The following is a 23,651-nucleotide window of genomic DNA, read 5'->3' as shown; positions in this document are numbered from 1 at the left end:
AGAGTAGGCTTAGATCAGGTATTAAAAAGAAAATTTTTACTGTGAGGGTGGTAGAACATAGAAACTGTAGATGTCTCATCCCTGGAAGTGTTTGAGACCAGGCTGGATGTGGCTTTGAGCAACCTGGTCTAGTGGAATGTGTCCCTACCCACAGCAGGAGGTTTGGAACTAGGTAACCTTTAAGTTTGCTTCCAACCCAGGGCATTCTATGAATCTGTATTTATATTGTGGAACGTAAAGGTCATGTTATTGCTATTGTTCAGTGTTTCCTTAAGACTGCTTTTCTAGCAGCACATTCCTTTAAGCATAGTCATTTATTGAACTCTTTGGGACGAGCCAGCATACAAGAAGGGCAAACACTCAAGACAGATTGTATTTTAAAACATTCTTTGATGTATTCATCTGGCTCTAAAAAGCTCGTCTAGAAAACAATTTTGTCTGATGAAGTCACTAAGATGCTTCTCAGTGCCTTGACTAAAAAACACATCAGACAAGATATTTTTGGTACTTTCTTCTTGTTCCATACAGCTTTATCTGTACTATGTTTGTTACTTTGGGTTAGGTTTTATTTAGCATATTTATTTTTTTGTTACACCTCTGGCATGTAACTTCTAGTCCATGTGATTATTGGTTTTTTTCCCAAATCCATTGAGTCTGTTATGCTCTCTCTGTACCTCTGAAGCTTAAGAGATTTAGGCTGTGACTATGGAAAGGACTGGAGTATAAAGCTGAGTATGATACAGAGAGCAATTTCCTGAATCACAATAGTGAAAGGGAATAGATGATCCTTTGTTATTTTTGGTTTATTTTTGTTTCAGAAGTGTTATGTTAGGCACAGAATTACCGTCATCTCCTTCTTATGTTGCAATTTAGTCTTGATAACTGCAACTTCTCAGCAGCATTCCAGCCTGGTGACTCATAGCAGATGTAAGCCTAAACTCTGCAGAATTTAATAGCAAAAACAGTCGCAGCTTGGGAAGGGCTCTGGAATTATTTGCATCAGCCTAAGAAGATTTAACAACTTTGAGTTCTGTCCAGAAGTTCAAGGTAAACATTTAAGGTACCTATGAGGGAAGAAGGAAGATGTTTGGCTAATTTCTATAGTTATGGTTTAAAAGTAATTTGTTTTAGAAGGCCATATTACTGGTGCAGTGTTCATAATGATGTATGAATGTTTTACCAGGATCTAGCTATTTTCCCGCATTTCTAGGTAGTTAATCCAGTATTTGAATCTGCAGTTTCTAAATTTTTATTACTATAGGATATATGAACAAGGCTGCTTTTAGAACCTAAAAGTAAATCAAATAATGAATTATTTTTCAGATAAAGAAAACAGGGAAGTTTTTTTAACACCACCATATTTAAACACAGCAAAATCTGTGCATGAGTTTAATCATTTGAATTTTAAGAAAGCAAACAAAAAAAAAACCTTTCCAGTAATTTTCTATCCTTTTTGGCAGATTCTCTCTTACTATTATTGTATTCATTAGCAAAGCAAGTCTTATTAGCACTATGCCAACAGAAACAGGCATCTGTATTCCATCTCGCTTGCTGTCTCTTAAATTCAAAAAACATAAGAACATTCTAATGGCTCGAACTTTTCATAGCACAGAACTCCTTTAATGTCATCAGATCGATTTAGTAGTTTGTTATTTAGACTTGGAAAAAACATCAAGTTCAGGGGAAATTTGAATATAGGTCTGACTATGTGTGTAACCTTTAAAGAAAGCCTAGGCACAGAGAAGATAAAAGATGTATTTCTAGAATTTTGATTCCATAGCTTTGGAAAAAAATTCTGCCCAACTGTACAATGCATATTCCAGGTGTAATCTTGGAATAGTGAATAAATAACCCCTGGGATAAAATTTCAAGGTTTCACAAGAATTGCACTTAAACCAAATTTCTTTAAAACAGAAGGTGATTTTTTTTTATGCTAACCGTTAAGGGCTTGTGTTTCAACTTGAAAACATAACACCAAGCTTTTCTCACTCTAGCATGATGTGTGGTAATTAATCTGAGATGAAGATTTTCCTGGAAAGGGATATCCCCTGTGTTTTGTTTTGTTTTGGTTTTGTTAAATCAACACTTTTTTTTTTTTTTTAATAAAAAAAGTCTTGGAAGTATCTCAACACTTATTAACTCTTCAGGTTCCTCTGAGATGGATTATAATTTATAATTTTTTGCAGTTTTTTTTGAGTGAAGTATTTTATTCAATTGTGTATTGTCAGAAAATAGCTATAAAACAAGGGTAGATATTTAAAGGACCGAAGAAATTAGTTTAAGAAACTGACTTTACAAGGAATCTTCCTAGAGCAAGATATTAAGCTTCCCTTGAACAGAAATTTAGGTTTCCATGTTACTGAAGGTCATGGTGCACCTTCAGAGAGCTGTTACTAATACAACCTCTACTGAAACTTTTTTTAGAAATGTGAGTAACTAAGTAAAAAATTACTTTTTAAAAATTTATTAATGTGTTACCGACATTAATTCTATGTCTGAACCTAATGATTTAGGTAATGTCAAAGTGATTTGAACATGTATTTTGAACCCTATTTAGCACTTTTCTTGTCACTGTAAAGTTTCCCACTCAGTCAATCTCATGTCACTGCAGCTGTGAGATGGACAAACTACAGGGGTTTATGACTGCTGAGAAACTGGCTTAAAGGTGCAAGGTCCAGGACCAGCACTGCTGATTGTCCTCTGCCTCATCTGGGTCTACCTGATAGTGACAGAAGCAGAGAAATACTGTTAAGTTGCCCATTTCTTTTCAGAGCTTGAATTTTCAGGTCTCTTCCTAGTCTTTTTGACCTCCCTTCTTTTGGAGGACAGCAGCACAAATATTTTGGTTTCCCCTAACCTACTAGAGGTCCCTCTGGGTTTTTTTTACCCTGTGACCTCTGTTTCAGTCTTCCCTGTTTCTGACTGGTAGATCTGCCAAATGGAGATCTACCATCTAATTTTTTTTTAAGAATACTGCATCAAAAATTAACTTTAAGATTTTTAAATAATTTATGAAGATTTAACTCATTTGAATTAGCATGTATCTTAGATTCTTCCTCTTTATAAGCCTCTTGTCTTACATTCAAAGCAAACTTATATTGTGAGTGGCTACAGGATCAATACTCCATCTTGAGTTTACTGTCCAGATTGCTTTCTTAAAAATGAAACTCCAGGATTAAAATATCTTCACCAATTTATTTAAATTGTCAAATTTTAAAATTTATAATACTATTATTGTATTATTATATTTTATTATATGTCTTTTGAGCATGTCTTAGTTCAGCAGTAAAGCTGCCGTGCTAAGTTGTCTCTGGAGTATAGCCCTTATGAAGTTTCCCACAAGAAGAACATTCTATGGAAAGAGACATCCTTAAATAGAAAGGTGATTTCATCTAAAGGTGACAAACTAAACCAACTGCACACACTCTACACTTCTCATCTATTCATTCTTTTTGTGCAGCTTACTCATAGCAGCTCATACATGTTGTAAGGGACTTACCTGCCTTGATTGTGCCTCATAGTAAAAATTTTATTTTATTTCTAACATAAATTTCTCTGAACAGTGTGCAAGATTTACTTGATAGCATTTTTTTAAAAAATAAGAATATTGTAGTTGTGAAGTTGTGCAATCCATTTAAGATTGGGTTTTTTTTTAACATTGTGATATACAGGCATTCAAAGTCAGTGAAATCATGATAGAACAGTTCAAATACTAGGACTAATGTGAGGGAGGATACTGTGGTTTTGTAATTAAAATAGCAGGGATGAAGCAGAGTATATGAAATATGAATCTTCCAGTGAGGAAAATAGAGTCCCTTCTCTCTTAGAGAACATATTGAAAGTATGCAAGGAGTCAGGACAGCAGTTAGCAGAGACAGATAATTTGCAGGCTGTCCAGATAGCTAATGTACTCTTTGGTTACTCCTGTCACAGACAGTGTCATCCCAACAGATGGCAACAGCTGCTTTCAAAACACAAGTGTCTGTAATAGCTATAATTACTAAGGTTGTAAGGTGAAAGTGCAGGTTTTATGATGGCAGAAACTTCTGACATTTAAATAACCGATACATTGCCATGCAATTCATGCAGATTCCTCACACACACACACACACACACCACTACCACCCATTTTTAAGCCTGTAGTTAATAGGATTTACCCCTTCAGACAAAGTCAAACCTTGTTCTGTATTCTAGTAAAGTCTCTAATTCAAATGGTGTAACTTTTGTTTAGTTAGAATGAAGAACAACTTACAATTTTAAACTTAGAAAGTTTATGGCATAGAAATAACTTAGTCTAAGATTTTCAGTTCACATTGTCACTCAATAAACATTTTATAGGTAATTTTTAATGATAAAATAATGTATAATATATCTTTAATATATTTAATATCTTTAAAGATAGACATCAGCTTAGTATAGCGCTTTCCTGCTTAGATGTATGTCCAAAATGTTTAAAAATACTTCTGACCTGCTGTAACATGGGTCAGTGGATACAGAGTACCCACAACACCTTGAGTCTACCTCAGTCCTGTGCAAGAAGTGGGATGAGCTTTATGCAGATACACCTGGGCCTCAAAACTATGATTTCAGATATGGTGTTTTCAAACCAGCAAACCTCAGAAGTAAAAAAACCAAACAAACACCAAACCAATGTTACTTACTTAAGTAACAGTAATTTTAAAAAGCATCCTAAGTATTTTATAGGTAAGTGTTGAAATCTGAGATTTGCCTGGACTGTAATTTCTGGTCTTGCATGAGGTTTTCAGAAATTGGTGAAAATACAGTTGGACTTGTCCAGTTTTGCATGAACTTAAAAACATACTTCTCATAAGCATCTTGCTTATCTTTGTATTGTAAAAAACACAGTCTGCCAAAGTTCCACTCATGTTTTATATTAATTCCTGTAGAAACATGAATAAAAGTGTTTGTAAAGTTGGTGTTTCAATAGACACATGCTGGTCTTGAATCATAGTTTTACACTTAGTGTAACCACAAATGCTTTAACATGTCACCATCCCTGGAAGCATTCAAAAAATGTAGATGTGGTGCTTTTGTGGTGGACCTGTCAGTATTAAGTTAATGGTTCAACTCAATGGTCTTGAAAATCTTTTCCTTAATAACTCCATGGTGGGAAAAGCAGACACATATTCTGGTTTAATTAGGTGTTAGCATATGCTAAATGAAAATATTTGTAGTTACAAAAGAAAAAAAAAAGATTCCTTGGTTGATAACTTGCAGAAGCTTAACTAATTAATTCAGAATAGTTTATGCATAATCTATGTAAATATTTGACTGATTGGAGGCCTTGGTTTCTTCTCTGTGAAAAGCACATGTCTGTCTTACAAGACAAATTTGAAGTTCTATCAGCTAATATTTGTAAGGCAGTGAGCTACAGTGGTGGTTGGTTTGGCCTATAAAATAATTTTGTTCTGAAAAAATGGAGTTTAAAATATTATGGGTCATAGAGTACAAAGTATCCATAGCTACAGTTTAAAAATGTCATCCTTGTCACCATTAGAATAAAAGCTGGTAACTATTTTTGATTTTTCCCCCAAATTACTCTATGACAGTAAAATCATCTTGATCCTCTCCTGGTGCACAAAATTTGCACAGATCTTTATATCAAGGACAACTAGCCCAATTCAGATTTTAAATACTTGTCTATGACAGAGACCTTTCTCACAAATTTAAAGGAACAAAAAGGAATATTTCCCTGTTTTTTAGCTTGTTTAAAATCTTTTTGCTTCGTCTTGAAAATAAAATGGGTGAGCTTGAATCCTGAACAGTTGTTCTAAAATACATGGAGAGCTCTAATACAAAGTGGCCTAAAAGGAAAAATTATCATTTTTCTGGCTTTTGGAGTTGTATTTTATCAGACTATTTTAGACATTTGTAATGAATCCTGCATGTACATTATATTTACAATTTGCAAGAAAAGAATTATAGGTTAAATAGACTCTTTTGAATAAGATTTAAGACGTCAAGTGTAAATTTTTGTTTTTATGTTTAAGTTAACTAGTGTTTCCTTTGTTCCTTTGCTTCACAGCTTCCAAAATGAAGATTTTGATAATGATTGATTTTGCCCTTGCAGCTAGCTTGATGGATGTCATTGGCAGCTCTGTAAGTTCTAGTAATTAAATTTTTCTATTGAGTTTCTTCTAAATATTGCGTACCTTATCCTCCATAGTGCTCACAATGCTCACTCCCTCCATAGTGCTCACAATCTCTACACATGATGACAAAACCTTTGATGGAAAAGATTAGAATTCATTAAAACATGAAAGATGAAGAAATATCTTCAAATGGTGTTCAGTGGGGCCAAGTTCCCAATTAGGAAAGAGGAAAAAAATGCATAAATTTACAACTGAAAATAAATTACTAGGCAATGGCAACGAAGAAAGAAATCCAGTCAATTTGTGACTGGATCTGATATGAAAGAGGAGATGATATCACTTTTCTAAAACAGATATCATATGGTGCAGAGAGGCACATTGTACAGAAGGCACACAAGATGGTTATACTGCCATTCAGGGGTGATGCTAACTCAGAATAACACCTGTAGTTTTGAACAGTGGACTTATAGAAAGGCAAAGCACACTCCTAAAGCAGTGTCTGCAGCAGTGGTATTTCTGGTCACTGAGAGCTGGTATGCAGAATGTTTTCATCGTTTTCTACCTTGTCCACTTGCCAAACAACTTTTTCTCAAACAAGATACATAACTTCATATTTTTACTTGTTTGCCTGTAACTACATTATAGTTCACACTCAGAAACAATGATCAAAGCTCCTTCACTTCAAACTCCCCAAACTCTCTCCTATATATTCTGTTTCTCCAACAAAAACCCTAATAAAATTGCTTTTACTCCACAGTTTAAAATACCGCTAGTCTCACCGACCCTGCACTGCATGTCATAGCTCTCTTTATTAGTTTTATATTCAGGTCCTAAATAGCAGAGACCTAAAGGGATTGAATTCTTGATTCATAATTGCCTAGGTGGAAGCGGTTTCTGAATTTACAACTATTTTTTGTGGCTTCTGCTCAGTGGAGAACAATATTATTAATTTCTGCAGAGGCCTACTGAGAAAAGAGTCATCACAGTTAAATGCATCTACTTACTTTTTAATCATTATTTTTCATTTTTTCATTGAGAATATTGTGGACTTTAGCTGACCTTCTGAGTAAAAACTGGTAATATTGAAAACTTTATCTCAAAGTTTTCACCTTTTAATATCATTAAAACACTGATCTCAATATAGAGATATTTTGGAGCTAATTTATATTCTATAAAGTATAGGAAATAGCACCAAAGGTAAGAACTATGTATTTTTATAGTTTTCATGAAGTATTATGAGTCTAATTTGTAGCAGTAATTTTAATGGAAGGTCACTGACTGCTAAATAATTCACACAGTAATGAAAGTGAATGCACATTAATTGCAGCAGCTGGTTAAATGTGGGACTGTGCACCCAAGAGCAGAGCTGTCAGCAGTTGTTAGATAATTGCTTCTCAATGTGTAGTGCAAACAGTTGCTTCACTGAAATAGACAGAACAGGTTGTGTTCAGTCTGGTTTCAGTCAGTAGGCACCACTGTCTACTGGAAACAGCCACAGTAAAATGCACATTTTGTTGAGTTTTTCAACACTGCAGTGGTTTAACTTTGTTCCATATCTACAAATGAAATAGCAATATGTTATAGCTCCTGACTTAGAACCCTAATTTACATTTTCCTTCTTTATTACTCCAGCTGTGCACTGGTTTAACTCCAATGGTTTTTAAAGGATTATCCTGTGAAAAAAAATGTAGCAGCACATTGAAAGGACAGCCTGGTAAACTGAAGATCTAAAAGCCACATTGACCCAATTGAAGCTACAGTTACCTTGTGATTGTCCCATGGAAAAAAATGGACGTGGAATTTAAAATGAGAACTGTGATTTTGCTGTTCAGCAGCAAAATCTAATGGGATTTGCCTGGAGTTGACAGAGAGAGACATCAATGAGAAGGGTGAAGTCAGGGAGGGAAAAGAAAGTATCAGATACCAGTACTTTTCACATGTAGGTTACTTTCAAAACTTTATTTCTGCTCAAACATTTTTTTTTCTTATGCTGTAATTATTCAGGATGGCTAGTCATGTCTTGATTGTCACTTCTAATTTACTGTCACTTCCTAAGAATTAAGAGCTTAAAACCTTTTAAATCAGGAAATTGCTATGTGTAGTGTAGATATATCACTGTTCACCCCATCATGAGTGTATTGTCTGTAAAGCAGATGAGAATCAGCTCACAGTTAGTTTTTCAATTTCATGAATTAATTCATAATTTTTAAGTAAAAAATAATAAAAAGAGGATTTTAAATGCAAGTTTAAGAGTAGTATTTAGAGACACAGCCTGTTGCAGACTTGTGTTTAATTTGGTTCAAAGGAAAGGACCTTTTATTGTGGTATATATGAAGTAGTGTCATACTGAATTTAGATACCAAGTTTTTTCTGAGGTAATATTTTTTCAGTTCTTTACTTGTACTATATAATTTAATCACAGTAGGAGAATGGCTTTTAGCATTATGAAAGGGGGACTGATAGAGGCATTTCTTTACCCTGAAAGAAACACACATAGCTGCCCATAGCTGCCACTCCTCAAACACACTGTCCGTTGCTCTTTCCAGAATGGAAGGCGGCTCTTTGTGGCTCAGGTCTTGCCCCGTGTCAGAGAGGTTACCCACCTGAAGTCTTGTCTATGAAATTACAAGGGCCACAATGGGGGCCACCATTTCCAGGTCTCTCCTATTGTGTTTTAACCATGTTCTCCAAGGTTGTGAGGACTGATACAGGCTAACCTTCTCAATATAATTGGTACCTGTGGCATGGTGGCTTCTCTATCACTCTTAACTTAGTATGATTAGAATAAATATTTGGTCTGACTGGGAACATGGGATTTTTTCTGGACAGCTTTTCTTTTATACTTACTATTAGCTCATCATGGTGAGCCTGGAAATATTTTTTCAATACTTTTAAAATTTATTGACTCTTTCTCAATCCACATGTGCATCTCTTTCAAAAGCTCTGTAGTCCTCTGTAATTTTCTGTGTTCATACGGGACTAGATTGACTATTTGCAGACACCTGCCAAGGAAGCCTCTTCTGACTCTTCCACTGAATTCATTCCCACTGAATAGAAAATTCAGCTTTTGTGAAGAGTTTGTATGAATCTACAGATAGAATTGAGACAACCAGACAACCACCCTGGAAAGTCTGGATAATAAATGCATCTTTTCACAATAAATGGATATTTTCACAATAAAAAGTCTTATGATCAAATTTTCCCGTATAACTAAATATTGCAGACAAATGGAACAATTTGGTGGAAATGTTCATATACAATGGGTGGAACCTGAGCTTGATGCAAACGAAAGTATGCAGACACCACTGAGGTGCACCTCACCATTCACAGCATTATGCTATTGCAGACATTTCTATAGTTTGGTGTGATAGGGCAGTGTTCTGAGATATCAGTTCTTCCATATGGATAGCAAATATTGCAGGTTTACAGGTAAATAATGTTTCCTATGAATAAGGTAGCACCAATTTAGAACTACTGCAAATTTGATCTTAAGCGTCAGATTTCCAGAAAGTCACTCTTTGATTTTGCCTTTACAGTGCTAGTTGTGCTCTTTTAGAAGCTACTAAACTCTGCTCATATAAAATTTCTGTGTCATGTTTCCAAAGGCTTTTCTCCCTCACACTGAAATAAAATTTATTTAATTTATATTTTAAACCATAGAGACTGTTTTAATTTAAGTTCTCTAGATCAGGTTCTGTTCACTTTGGCTATTTTACTATAGTCTTTAATCTAAAACAAATTATTTATTGCTCAGCATGCATTCAGCATGCCAGAATTTGGAATAGCTATTGCAGCTCTTGAGGGTCAAGTGAGTGCTAGATAACACTGTATCAGAATTGCCACATTTCTCACCCACTCTGCATGGCAAAATTAAGTACACAAGTCACAGCACAACATTGACTTCAACTTTTAACCTGTATTTTCATGTATATTCATGGCTTCTTAGGGACTATTTATAGCAGCCAAAATGAGCTTAAAACTTGACAATATTTATGTTGGCAATGTTAGGATCCTTATCATAAGAAGTATGTAATTTAAAAGCATTCAAAAAATGCACTCTGAAGTTGAAAACATATCCATGTGGATTGCATTTGTTTAAAACTCTTTAAAACCTTCACAATGTTAGTAGCAGGCTTCACTGGATGGAAAATCTCTGTGCATGGAAGACGATAGAGATAGGGCCTGTGTTATAGTGTTTTTTCCCCAAAGTCCCTGCTGCATGTTTGCAGTTAGAGCTGGTAGCACTGAAGAGGTCTCTTTGCAAAGCATTCATAATATGCATGTTTTATATATTACATGTAGTAACATATGAAATAATTTTAAACAACATAGCAACAGAGATGGAAGTCAACATAGTGTCTGTGGGAAATTGTGACTAAAATGTTTTATTCAACTTTTATTTATGGTTTGGTTGGTTGGCTTTTTGTGTCACTGGTTAAATATCACAAAAAAAAATAATTGTTGATTTTACAGTAAGATATGTTTTCCTCTCTAGGATTTACAGAAATGTTTTCAAGAGCAGTTACTACTTCAGGGCCAGGTGAGGCTTCTGGAACATCGTGTGAAACAGCAGCAGTTAAAAATTATACAGCTCTTAGAGAAGAAAGAGATTCAGTACAGTGACAGAGAAGATGAAAACAGTGTCATTGATTTGGGAGGAAAAAGACAGTATTCAGGTTAGAAATGAAGCTATTCTTTTCATTTCCATTCATTGCAATGTTACCTAGAAGCTTTAGCACAATTGGGTCTATTTAGTTATTTTTTTAAAAATTCATCATAGAATGTTTGTTTAAAACACAATGCTCAGCTTTTACCTGGACTTGCTGTGGAGGGGAAAATTTTTAATGTCAGATAGTAGAAACCATATCAGGTTTTAAGAAGTTTACTGATTTATTAATAGTGCATAATTAAAAAATTGGTGGACAATAAATGAAGCATAATTATCAGCAACAGGTAAAAGCCAATAATAGACATTTACATTTAGATGTTAATACGGAGTTACAGATTTCTAAACACCATTCTATGACTAATGTCAGAAGTTCTAACAATCTCAAAACTCAAAAAGAACTGACAGGGTTAATTCACAGTTATACATTTAAATGGTTGCCTGGATTACAAGCAATTGACTTCGTTCCAATCTGTAAAGTTCCTGAGACATCCGTATTTACACACATAAGCCTGGCATAATGGCATCTGCATCTCACTTTAATAACATTTTCACTGAGTTGGATTCAGCTCATGACATCACAGCTTTTAAAATACTGGTTTAAAGTTGTTATTCTAATTTCATCAGCATTCTGATGGTGATCTTCTACAGTGGAAGACTTGTAGACACTGCAGTATATAATAAAACACCATCCAAAATAATAGTTGGATTGAAAATACAATTTGTGAGTCTGACTCCTAGATGACGTTTGTTTCTAGCTGTCCAGTGCTAGAAAGTCTTAACTACTATTATTTTTAATAGCCTTGTTTGAATATGGTTGTAAGTGATTACACTGCTGGAAGAAATCAGTATATGTGACATTTGATCCCAAGGCATCAAATATAATAAAACACCATTAAAATGAAATTAAAAGAAGTTGTAAATCTAAATTTTAGCTGGGTATTTATGTACTCAGCATCCTGGAGCATTTTATTTTTATTATTAGAACTGACTCATTTCTTGCTGGAAAAGATTATTAAAGCCACATTTCTCTGAAAGGTGTTTGTCATTTCTTAGCATATGCCTCAATTTATTCTTTTACAATGTTATTCTAAAAAACAGATCTAACTTGTTCCCATTTCCGATAAACTTTTTTCCCCCATTACTTTTTCACTTTCTTTACAGCTTGGAAAATGCCTTTCCCTCTTCATACTGCATTATTTTCTCAAACTGCTGTAGCATTTTAATATCAACAGAGCGGGATAATTTGAGTTAGATAGTGAGGGGGAAATTCCGCACTATATACACCTGCTAAAAATTAAGATATGCTTGTGTTTTGCTAACTTACTAAGAAATTAATGAACAAGAAAAGCTATTTTCTTCAAGACAATCACACATTCTATGTATAACTTAGCTGTTATTTAAATAATTTTTCTATTAGTTTATTCAAATTCTGGCATAGTTATTTGTTTTCACTATAAAATGTTTATTTTTTTTGTCTAATCTTCCCTGACACTTTCACTGAAAAGAAATATAATAGTTCATAAAGTTCCAACCAGGCTTGGAAGTTCAGCCAACTCAGAGAATTCCTTAATCAGCTCTGCTTTAGCCAGGAAAAACAGAAATGCTGAAAATTAAATGTCTTTTCTGTATGACTGCCTGAATGTTTATGACATATAAACAAAGAACTACTTTCATTTCTTAATTCCTAGAGGAAAAAATATAAGATTATACAATTACATTGCTGTAATATTTCCATGAGCTCTGAATTTTTTTATTGTTGTAAATTATATTCATCAACAGCAGTGCAGACCAGACTGTGAATGGTACCAAGTCAAAGTGGTATCATTTTACATATACACTGCACTTTTTGGGCATACTCTTCTGTATATTTTTGCACATATTTGGTAGAAGGGACAGGAGATTCAGGCCTCGCAATTGTTTCTGTTTTTAACACTGGAGATTCCATACTTTTGTTTTTGGCACTTCTGTGAACCTTCTGGGCATAGAAGTACATGTTTGTTTTTAAAGGTTACAGTGTGTCTTACATGTAATTTTATGGTTGTAACAGGATTCTAATGTGAACAATATCACTGTAAATTAAAAGTGACACCACTTAAAACAGAGGAATTATTTTGCTAGTCAAGTAGAAACAAAAATTATAATACTTCATGGTGGGAAGATACTATTTCAAAGATATATCAAAATAATTACAGCCCAGGAAAGCTTTAAAGCAACACAAGTACAAAAAAATACCCAAAAGTCAAATAAATGTGTCTGCAGAAGTTTCATTTCATTAGTGTGGTTCATATGTGACTTCTACATTACATGACTTGATTACTGTTATTGACTTGATTTTTGATTTTGCCAGTAAGTACAGGACTAAAAATGTTGTGTCCAATTAACATTGTGTGAGCAGATTGTGCAGAAATCTACAATGAAGGCCATAAGCAAAATGGATTTTACAAAATAAAACCAATCCAGAGTCCTAGAGAATTCCTTGCATTCTGTGACATGTCTGAAGGAGGTGGCTGGACTGTGTTTCAGAGACGTTCTGATGGCAGCCAGAATTTTGATAGGTAGGTACTAGACCCGGTAATTAAAATTGGGAACAAAGTGAAGAAAAAACATTAAACCAGATGGAGCTAAGTAAAATCTGAACTTTAGAAGTATGTGAGTAAGTTGTTCTCCCAGCTAAAAGGGAGGAATGGTTATTCTTTGGGACAGCCTCCAGATGAGATACCACTTCTGGTTCTGGCTGACTTCTGTGAGACATTCATTCTAATCTTTTTCTGACAACTTGTGCATTTGATACGAGGACACTTCAATATCAAATGCATTAACAACTGTTGGAGCAAGACTCTTAATAATGAGTAAAGGACTAGCTTGTCTCCTACAATTAGTAAAAATCTAAAAAGTAAAAAATGTAAGCAATGTGAGAGCTCTTTGAGTAAAACTGTTCTTCACAGACCTGTCTAGTGGGAGGATGAGAAACAAAATACCTAAGTTGAAACAAGAAAGGTTCAGATTGGATAGAAGGAGAAACTTTTTCACCATGACAAGAATCAGCAGATTGCCCAGAGAGAATGTGCAGTTTCCATCCTTGGAAGTTTTCAAGATCTGAACAGACACACCCTGAACAACCTGGTCTGATCTCATGGCTGATTCTGGCTTGAAACTGACACTGGACTAGCTTGCCTCCTGAGGTTCCTTCCAGTTTGAGTTTTTGTGACCTAAAGTTGTATTCTAGAACAACCAAAAAACCTTGGGTTTTGACAAATTAGTAATTTATACCTTTTTCAGAGTCTGGGCTGACTATGAAGAAGGTTTTGGAAATTTTGTTTTGAAAAATGGTGAATTTTGGCTTGGAAACAAAAATCTTCATTATTTGACTAATCAAGGTAAGATTTGTATCGCAACAATAGCCTTATTGTTTCTGTTTCTTTGTTCTTTCCAGGCCATTTTTTTGTTCCCTCTTTTGTTACCATAAATCCTGAGTTCTGTTGTTAGTCTGCACAGACTTCTCTAAATCTCAGAAAAAAATCTCATTTGAATATGTTTTCTAACAAAAGGTTCAAACCTGTCCTTAGGCCACTGGCAGACAGAGAGCCTGTGTGAAACAGGGAACAGGAGACAGGAGTCTACCTTAAAAGAATTGTATCTCTCCATTTTCCATTAGCATGACTAACAGTCCAGAGACAGGTATATGCTGCACCAAAACACTTAGGGCTTTTTAGCTGGGTGGGCTATTACATGGAATACTAGAATTACATAGTAATTCTAGTCCAGTCCTGTTGATTAGGCTAGTTGCAGAAAGTTATTTCCATCTTTCTAATAGTAACTCAACATAAGCTAACTTCTGCTTTGTTGTAGAATGCTGCAGATGCAAAACTTATCCACTGGCTTATATGGAAATCAGTGCCACCAGGATGGGATCCTAGTATAACTCTTTTATCTTCAGAGTATAAAAATCTAATTTTCATAGGTGAACATTTATTGATCAGTTTTCACTATGCTTTCATTACCACCTCAAATATCCTACTAAAATGTAAAACCTGTAAAGCCATCTTTTTTTACAATGTTTTTCCTACATTTAAAAATTTTTCTTGGAATAATTCTTAATTTTTCTAAGCTGACTTGGGTGAATAAAGGCAAAGAATAGCAATATATGCTTTAGTATGCTTAAAGAAAGAAGATAAAACCTCATAAAATATACTGAGGTGATAGAGATTCATGATAAAAACATTTTCTTTCCATCTTTTACTGTAATGCCCAGATCTGAAAAATAGTGATAGGCTAGTTTAACTTAAATTATTTGTATTTTTTTTTTAAGGGAATTATACTTTAAGAATTGATCTAATTGATTTTGAAGGAGAACGGCGTTTTGCACAGTATGCAAGATTCAGAGTTGCAGGAGAAGAGGTAATAAAATATTAAATTTTAATATTAATTAGATTTAATATTTAATTTAATTATTTAGTTAAATTTAAATAATTTCATATTTATTAATTAATATAAACTTAATATTAAAAGTTTTAATGAAAATGTGGGCTCTGTAGGCAAGCAATAAACATACAAGTTCTCTAATTTCCATAAAGATTTGTGTAGAACCTTAATACTATATTTTTTTTCTTACACATGCTTATAATTTTCAGATACCTAATAAAAGTCGTTCACTCTGATACATTAATTTCATACTTTTTGTAAGAGATATGAATATTTGCTTTAGCAGACATGGATAAAAGCAGTCTTTCTATTTTTGTTGATACTACTAACAATAATGGTACAATATATTCTGATTTCCTAATGTATACTGCAAACTAGCCCTAATGTTGTTTTTATTAAGTCATTTATATATAAGGTTAATGACAAATTTTATCCCTTTTAAACATCTCTACAGACTTTCAATATTAAGTACATTGTGTTTAAGTGGCATGACATTTCTTAGCATAAAAATAGCAGCAAATGGAACAGATTAGGTTCTTTGTGGTTTCAGTCTCTGGCATGCTAAGGGCTAAAGACGTATTGGAATTTCTTTTTTTCTTTCTTCACATTTTTTATTAGCATTCTTATGAGATGAGTTGTGGTGAATACTCTGGTACAGCTGGTGATTCCCTTACTGGTGGATTTCATCCTGAAGTAAAATGGTGGGCTGATCATCGAGGAATGAAATTCAGTACTAGAGACAGGGATAATGACAACTATGAAGGGAACTGTGCTGAAGAGGAAAAGGCTGGCTGGTGGTTTAACAGGTATTTTGATTTTCTATGGGTACTATCAACTATTCTGCTCCACATGTATTTGTAAAATAATAACATATGCTAGAAGATAGATTTGGATTGTTCATTTATTTACAATGGGCCCTTGTCTCCTAGCAGAGATCTCAGTGCTGGTAAGACTGAGGCTCACCTTAGAAGGGACAGAACCTACTGTGCAGCTCAGGCTGGTCTGTGATAAAGGCATTTGCCACAGGTCAGTGAGGAGGAGATAATTCTGCCCCTCCCTGGTAACTAGTTTTTACACAAGTAGGTCATATAGAGTTTGCAGATATATCCCTGCTGTACTTCACTCTTGCATTTCTCTTGTGTTGCACTTGACCAGATGTGGCAGCACTGCAAATATCTGACAAGCTAAACTAGTGCCAGGTTATCAAGACTCATTTTTTTCACCTCACTTCACAGTATCTCACTCTTGTTATTCTTTCCAAATAAGGATGGTAATGTATCCACTCAGTTTCTGTCAGTGTGCATGTCTGGACTGAGTGGAAGATTTTTTTAAATAGGGTTCAATAAGACAATTTAAAAATTCTACTTATATGCAATATACCAAATCAAAAAGAAAGGATAAAACTGGTAGCCTTAGCACAGCCTGTCTAGACCAGCTATGTTCTTTCCTGTTATTAATTAGATAAATATGGCCATGAAGAGAAACTCTGCAATGTAAAAGCTGTGTAATAGAATGGTTTAAAATACTGCTTAGGGAGGCTTACTACTCTCTCACTGTGATCTCAGTTCACTTGGCAAGAGGTGCCAGGCTGGATCAACTCCATTGTTTCTGTTGTGTCATCCTTTGTTTCTCTTTTTAACTCCTCATTTGCCAAATTCTGTTTTCGTAAGAAGTCTGTAACCACCTTAGCTGATACGATGTAGCTATTAACTCAATGTTGCACAATTAACTACTTATTTTAATACATTTAAATGTATTTACATGGATAGCCAATCAGCAGAATGTTTCAGAGCTGGAAAAAGTCAATGTAGACAAAGGTTTTTTGCATTTCTCAGGAAAGCTGAGATATAAAAGGGAAAGGCAACGACATTGGAGCTTCTTTTCCCATAAAATCAGAACTTTTGTAGATTTAAAGAAGTATCTGGACCTCAAATCCCACAAAACTGATGGATTTCATTACAATTGAGTAACTAATCAGTTTTAAACCACTGAATACATTTTTTGTATTTTAATTATTTTTTTTTTTTAATATATTGGATTGATCTGGACAAAAGAATGACCACTTTGCAAAAGTAGCTGCATAGCAGAACTTGACAGTTATTTATACCTTGTAGTTGCTGCTACATAATTTCTAAAGATAGCTGACTCCTACTAGACTAGCTCTTATTATGGTTGCGTAGCTCATGCTCTTAAAGTGACAGTCTAGCTTGATAATTAAAATGAGTTACTAATTGTGTTATTTCACTGCTTTGTTATTTTCTTTTTAATGTTAAACCTAACATAAAACTGAAAATTGCAAAATACTAGAAAATGTATCATTAAGTCCGGCTCAAAAGAACATTACTGGCAGAGAAAGGAAAGCACTTAGAAACACATGTTTGTCATGCACAGATTAGCAAATATAGAAGGAATTAGTGCTCTCGGCTGGTTTGCATAAGAGCTCCCAGCTATGAAGGAATTGTTTATAGCCAGCTCTATGCTATCAGGACTAATGAAATACAGAAAAGCCCAGATAATATGAAAACCAAGGGATGTGACACAAGTGAGGCCACATGGAAGTAGTGCAGAGCTAGTTTAAAGCCATGAGTCTCACTCCAGCTCAGCATTTGTTGTCCTGCAGAAAGATGGCCCCTTTTGTAAGCAAAGCTCTAGCACAGATTTTTATCTTGAATGCACATCCACAGAGCTGGGTTCAGTCTGGCGATACCTGCAGGTCATAAGCTTTCCAGCACCCAGGGCATTGCAAAGCTCAGTAGGTTCATAAGTAGTGAGAATGAACAATTCCATTTGGACATTAGCTTATTCTCCCCCAGCACTCCCTTTTTTAGTTATACCATGTATGGATGGTAACAGGAATCTGTTAGGCAACAGCTTGGGGCCAGATATCACTAACTCAACCTTCCTGCCTCACCAGTCATCCCAGAGACTGCATAACTACGTTCATGTGAGGATCAATGAAGTCAGTAAATCCAGACAGAATTCAAAGGGTTCTTTCAGGGAACCAACTCCCAACTCTCCACATCTGTCACACAGTTAATACATAATTCAGAAGAAATACCCATGGACAGCTGAGAGTTGGCAGTACTTTTGAAACTATTGCAGTGTAGTTTTTAACTTTATATTAGCCTATTGAAAAGATAGGTGGAACACAGGCTAACTTTTAAGTATTTATTGACTCGTGAATAATGAATATTTTTTCACAATATCATATCAATAATCACATGCCAGTTGTTAATTTAGTATGTACAGTTACTTCAGAAAGCATCTAGTAGGATACTGAATACTGTAATTTTCATTATTCATGCTTCTCAGCACTAATTAAGACTTTTTTACTGGCTCATACTGCTATTGGCAAAATTATGGTGTGCTTTCTTGTGATTCTTTTAATGAAATCTGTGTTTTGTTTCAAAGTAGGCAGAGTGCCTGCTCATTGCAGCATTTGTATGATTATAAAGATTATGTCAGCTCTGATACAAGTTTTTCATTCTCAAAAACAAACTCACTTTTGAAGTCCAACAATTTATAAGCTTTCACTTAACACATTATCAAAACTGACTTTAAAAATTGTAAGCAATAAATAAGGATAAATAGATCAGAATTTTCCAATGGAGTTTTTCTCATAGTTTTTATCCCAGTTCTCAAAAACTTTGTAAATTAAGTGCAAGTAAAGCAAAAAAGACTAAGATTTGCCAGTGACAAAACTCGTAAGGTTTATTTGGAATGTTTTGTGTTTGCATATTTTCTGAAGTCTGCTTTTGGAATCCATCATGGTGTTCAACAGCTAGATACTAACAGCATTTATAATGAAATGCTGAATTGGCAGATAAACGAAGGTGATTGTCATCACAGTGTGCTGCAAAAGGAACAGCCAGCTTGGTCTCCATGTGGTCACATAAAGATCTAAACTTGTTTCTCATAGAAACTAGGCAAGTATCAAGGTTGTGCTGTTTCCTTTTCAAGCCTTTTGGGTTTTGCTGGGTTTTTTTGTTTGTTTCAGCCACTATATTTAATAAACTATAACTGCATTTCTGCCTCAGTCCGTTAAAAAACAACAAAACCCCCTCAACTTTGTACAGTCAAATAAAATTCCAGTTCCAGTGATCCAGTGAAATGGTGCACATGTGTGTGTGTAGCTGTCAGAATTAATCTTTGTGCAAATAGAAGTCCACAGGTGGGTAGGCAAATTGATGGTGCTATTCAGATTTTGTCACACAAAATACCATGTGGTGTAACTGGAAAACTTAAGCGGGGCTACTCTGGAACAGCAGAAAAACACAACAGTATTTCTTTCCCAGAGTATGGTGTATGCCCTGCTATCATGCATGCTGAATAACTCTGGAAGAATTTTTCACTGAAACAAATAAGCAGGAAAAACTCCAAGAGCTAGTAATGTCAGAAAATATGGAAAGAACAAGAAGCACTTTTGGTTAAAAGGAGCAAAAAACATTTGCAGTTCTTCTCTAATTAAACCACTTTGTTTATGCATGCATAATCCACAAAATGCAAATTTATGCAGCTGTCAAACTAGGCTGGCATCAACATGGCAAGATTTTTGACTCTCAGAGAAATAAATAACAAATGCTTGAAACTTTTCAGCACGAGGCCTTATTGCTGTTTCCCTTTACTTTCCCACCAGGTGTCACTCTGCCAACCTGAATGGTTTGTACTACAAAGGTCCCTACACTGCCAAGACAGACAACGGGATTGTTTGGTACACCTGGCATGGGTGGTGGTATTCCCTAAAATCCGTTGTCATGAAGGTCAGACCTGCAGACTTTGAATATAATATTGTTTAAATATACTATTAACGCGATTAATCTGATTAATCTTCTAGGAAATTCATTCCAAATTAAAATGGGCAGATTTTTACTTCTCAATCTATATATGTGTAAATTTGGAATAATTCCTCTGCAATCAGTAGTTTTATGAGATGCAAGTGAAAAGACAAGATAGCTTATGAACCTTTAGATACAAATATTAATGCTAATGGGTGCAGGATTTTTTTTAAAAGGCAAGTGTTCACCTCAAAAATAGGGCATCTTTTAAGATGGAGAATTTTTGGCTTTACAGTAACTCCAAATCCTTTCACTCTTAAAAATGAAAGTATTTTTACTGTGCTGTCTCAAAAATACGAATTAATTGTACTTATACAAAAAAAAAAAAAGCCCAATTCAAATAGGAGCATACGGTTTACTCATATGATGCAACATACCTGCTTTGGAAAGGTTCAAGACCTTAGAAATTAGTTTCCTGTAAATCTCTCTGATGTATTGGTTGAACACATTTTGTATGTAGAATACATAAAAGATTTAAAGACTGAGGCAGGGAACTGAAGAAAAAGAAGGGGTGCTGCCAGAGTACAATCAATAAAATCCAGTATAGAGAAGAAGATTGTCTCTTGTTTGCTAAAGCATTTCTAGGGCTGGTCACAATATTTCAATCTAACATTTTTAGATGGTTTGTAATTATGCTTTTCTCCTTCTTGGTCACTGTAATGCCTTGCTTTTTCTTTCTCTTTTTTTTTTTTTTGAAAAAAAAGACTTCAATAAACTGACGTTTGGAGATTTAACAAAAGTTGCAACTAATTTTAATGTGAGCTAAGCTTTGAACAGAAGGCATATGTAGAGGGAAGTATATTTTATGTGCAACAAAATCTATCATTTTAGAGGTTCTTAGTGCTTGATACTATAAATCTCAACTTTCTTTTTGAATCTGTTGGACTTTACAACTCTATAAGTCCTGTTCAGCCACTTCCTCTCCTTTTCCTATGTATTTGTGTAGGCTCTCCAGCCCTTTTTCCATCTCAGGCTGCATATCCATATTTTCCTTGTACAAAATAATGGCAATAGAGACTTTGCCTACCCCTAGCTTTTGTGCTTAGCACAATAGACTCAAATAGCCAGTAATAACAAGAGTTGCTGATGAGTTCATGCTGCCATGGAGAAGATAGGAATACTCTCTAGAAAGGTATCCAATCAAATGTAGTCCATTTCTGCTGGGCAGATGCAAATGAATACTTCAAAAAAAAAAATATGGACCTAAACTGGCTTTTCTGAAATAATTTTGCTTTTGTAGTTGAACTTCCAGTCTCTCTTCCCTTGTCCAAATATAACTTTGAACACAGCACCCACTTTCAATCATGCTTAACATGATTGAAACTAAGTTTTGGTAAAGGTCAGTTTATAACCACATTGCTATAAATACAGGTCAGCTGAATGGTAACTCTCTGCAAAGCAACTTTATCTTCCATTTTCATCCTCCCAAAACAAAAGCTTGTAAAGAATGCTTGAAAGAATTGGATGGAATAAGGGAGGGAGGATGCTTGGAACAATTGGAGGGAGGAAATAATTCATCAATCAACACTCAATAAGAAACAATCTCAATAAGATAAATCATGTTACATCTAAACCAAAAAAGTGGAGAAAAAACAGTGTTCAGGCAGCTAAAATCATGTAATAGTGTAAAAATTGTGCCAGTGAAAATCTGCAGTATAGATGCTTTCAGGTCTTTTTCTTTCTTTTTTGTGGTAGTAGCGAGTATTCTAGATAATCCAGTCTTTTTTTTGATGTATCAATTGACACTGTGCTAAAGATTTCTGGCCTTTAGCACATCCCTGTACCTGTGCATGAGAGGACCAATGAACAGGTCTACAACTGCTTATTTTGAACTTTAATTAGTTACACCAAATTACATTTGGTATCCGAGAGGAAGGCCTATCACCCTATGTGTGTGTGTGTAAGGAGGGTAAAGGAGGGAAGGAAAGAATGAGAGAAATTCAACATTTAAACAGAAAATCTGATAAAGTATTTTTGTTCAATTTTATTACAGAACTTAAAATGGGTTCCTATGTAATTATGTATATGTCTGTAGATATGGGTTATTAATAATGTGATGGACGTTTTGGAGTAGGTTATAAAAATGTTCTAAGTACAGTATTTCCCATAATTATTTTCAAATTCTTTTTCCACTCTAAGAGGAGAAAGCTTTAATTATTTGGAAAAAAACCCCAGAATGCCATTATGTAGAATTTGTAAAAACATCTTTAGTTTTTCACAGGAAAATGGAAAGATTAGCTCATGAATTTGGAGAGTATCAAGGCAGATCATATTCCACCGAAATAAAACACAAGGAGGATTTATGTCTAAGAAATTTGGATCTTTAGCACACACACAAAAAATTACTTTCAAAATGTGCTCATAAAATCTATGATAATTTTTTTTTATGTACTGCAGTGTACATCCAACCTCTTTATTTATAAGAACCAAATTAAATCTTTTGGCTGAGTTAGGGTGCTTTTGACATATTCTGATATAAATTTCACTCCTTTTCTATACTGTAAATCATAAAATGAAGAAGAATCAAATCTATCTTTGTACATCTTCTAATGCACTTATATGTTTATTTGGACTGAATGCTATTCAGAACAAGGAAGCATCAAGCGTACTGTCAGCAATATGCAAATACTGTATTTAACTTCCACCACTTTTCCATGGCCTTTCTTTGTACAATATATCTTTCTGGCCACATGAAAAGCATGTGAAAGTGTTGTAATTCAAAATGGTCATATAATTGTTCTTGAATAAACAAATCATTTATTTTCAAGGGGAAGTTTTAATAGCTACCAGACAAGACACAAGGTCAGAAGAGAATTCTTTCCTCTGCCAGGCTTGCCTGTTCACATTGATTTATTTCCTCAACAGGTACAAACATGTTCTAAATAGTCTTTATTATTACAAGATTGAAGAACACAGGCCAGTTTACTTATTCTGGTGTTAGACAGAACATTGTTCCCAAATAGCTGAAAATGAATACATACTATTTAATAGAAATCATATAACCCAAAAGAAGAAGAATAAGAATTGAGGAAATAACAATGAAAATGATTTGTCTGTCGTGTTAATAGAGAACATAATGATATCTAGCAGCAATATGGAATCAAAAATATATTTTTTTGTAATATCTGTTCAAGGGAAACACTCTTGTATTTTATTTCTATGTCTGTGTTCTTGCATTTGCTCAACATATCGGAGAGCAGAAGATTGTGGAAACCACAATCTCAGGTAAATTAAATGGGTAGTAACAGAGCCTTTTATGTTCCAGCATTAGTTTTCCCTAGAATATCTAGAATGCATTGATAGAGCTGAGGTAGTGCAGTCCGGCCTGTGTTTTCCATTGCAGATTCTTCTCTTCGGCTCTACTGCCTTGCTACAGTCTACCTCTCCTCACCATTCCCAAAACTGTTACTCCTCACACTAGTTCCTGAATGCCTTTTGTAAGTAGAACATTTGTTCTGTCAGAGATACTTCATCTTGCTCTTGAAATGGTACACCCAGAAACACGATTCGAACCACAGTTTGCCAGCTCTGTGAACATTCCTATCATGCTCCTTTAGTTCACTCATTATCTCAAAAGAATGAGCTAATTTTTTGCTCATTTTCCTTAAGCAA

General features: G+C 34.6%; 1 protein-coding gene across 1 annotated transcript; it reads left to right on the top strand.

Annotated features, from left to right (window-relative positions):
• Positions 1-892: 892 nt before the first annotated feature.
• Positions 893-22,971, top strand: FGL1 (fibrinogen like 1). The gene is made up of 8 exons (XM_005517688.3): positions 893-1,047; positions 6,047-6,120; positions 10,609-10,789; positions 13,178-13,337; positions 14,062-14,159; positions 15,092-15,180; positions 15,823-16,010; positions 19,841-22,971. Exons 2-8 carry the CDS (start codon positions 6,055-6,057, stop codon positions 19,998-20,000), a joined length of 942 nt encoding a protein of 313 aa, XP_005517745.2. The 5' UTR covers positions 893-1,047; positions 6,047-6,054; the 3' UTR covers positions 20,001-22,971.
• Positions 22,972-23,651: the final 680 nt, after the last annotated feature.

This window comes from Pseudopodoces humilis, chromosome 6 (assembly GCF_049639895.1).
Source record: "Pseudopodoces humilis isolate 2021_Gansu_Grassland_sample_001 chromosome 6, ASM4963989v1, whole genome shotgun sequence".
Lineage (NCBI taxonomy): Eukaryota > Metazoa > Chordata > Aves > Passeriformes > Paridae > Pseudopodoces > Pseudopodoces humilis.
This window is presented reverse-complemented; position numbering and strand designations above follow the sequence as displayed.

Coding starts and splice junctions, on each gene's coding strand:
- FGL1 (XM_005517688.3), top strand. CDS start 6,055: ATGAAGATTTTGATAATGATTGATTTTGCCCTTGCAGCTAGCTTGATG. Junction 14,160..15,091: donor TCATTATTTGACTAATCAAG/GTAAGATTTGTA, acceptor TTTTTTTTTAAG/GGAATTATACTTTAAGAATT. Junction 16,011..19,840: donor GCTGGCTGGTGGTTTAACAG/GTATTTTGATTT, acceptor CTTTCCCACCAG/GTGTCACTCTGCCAACCTGA.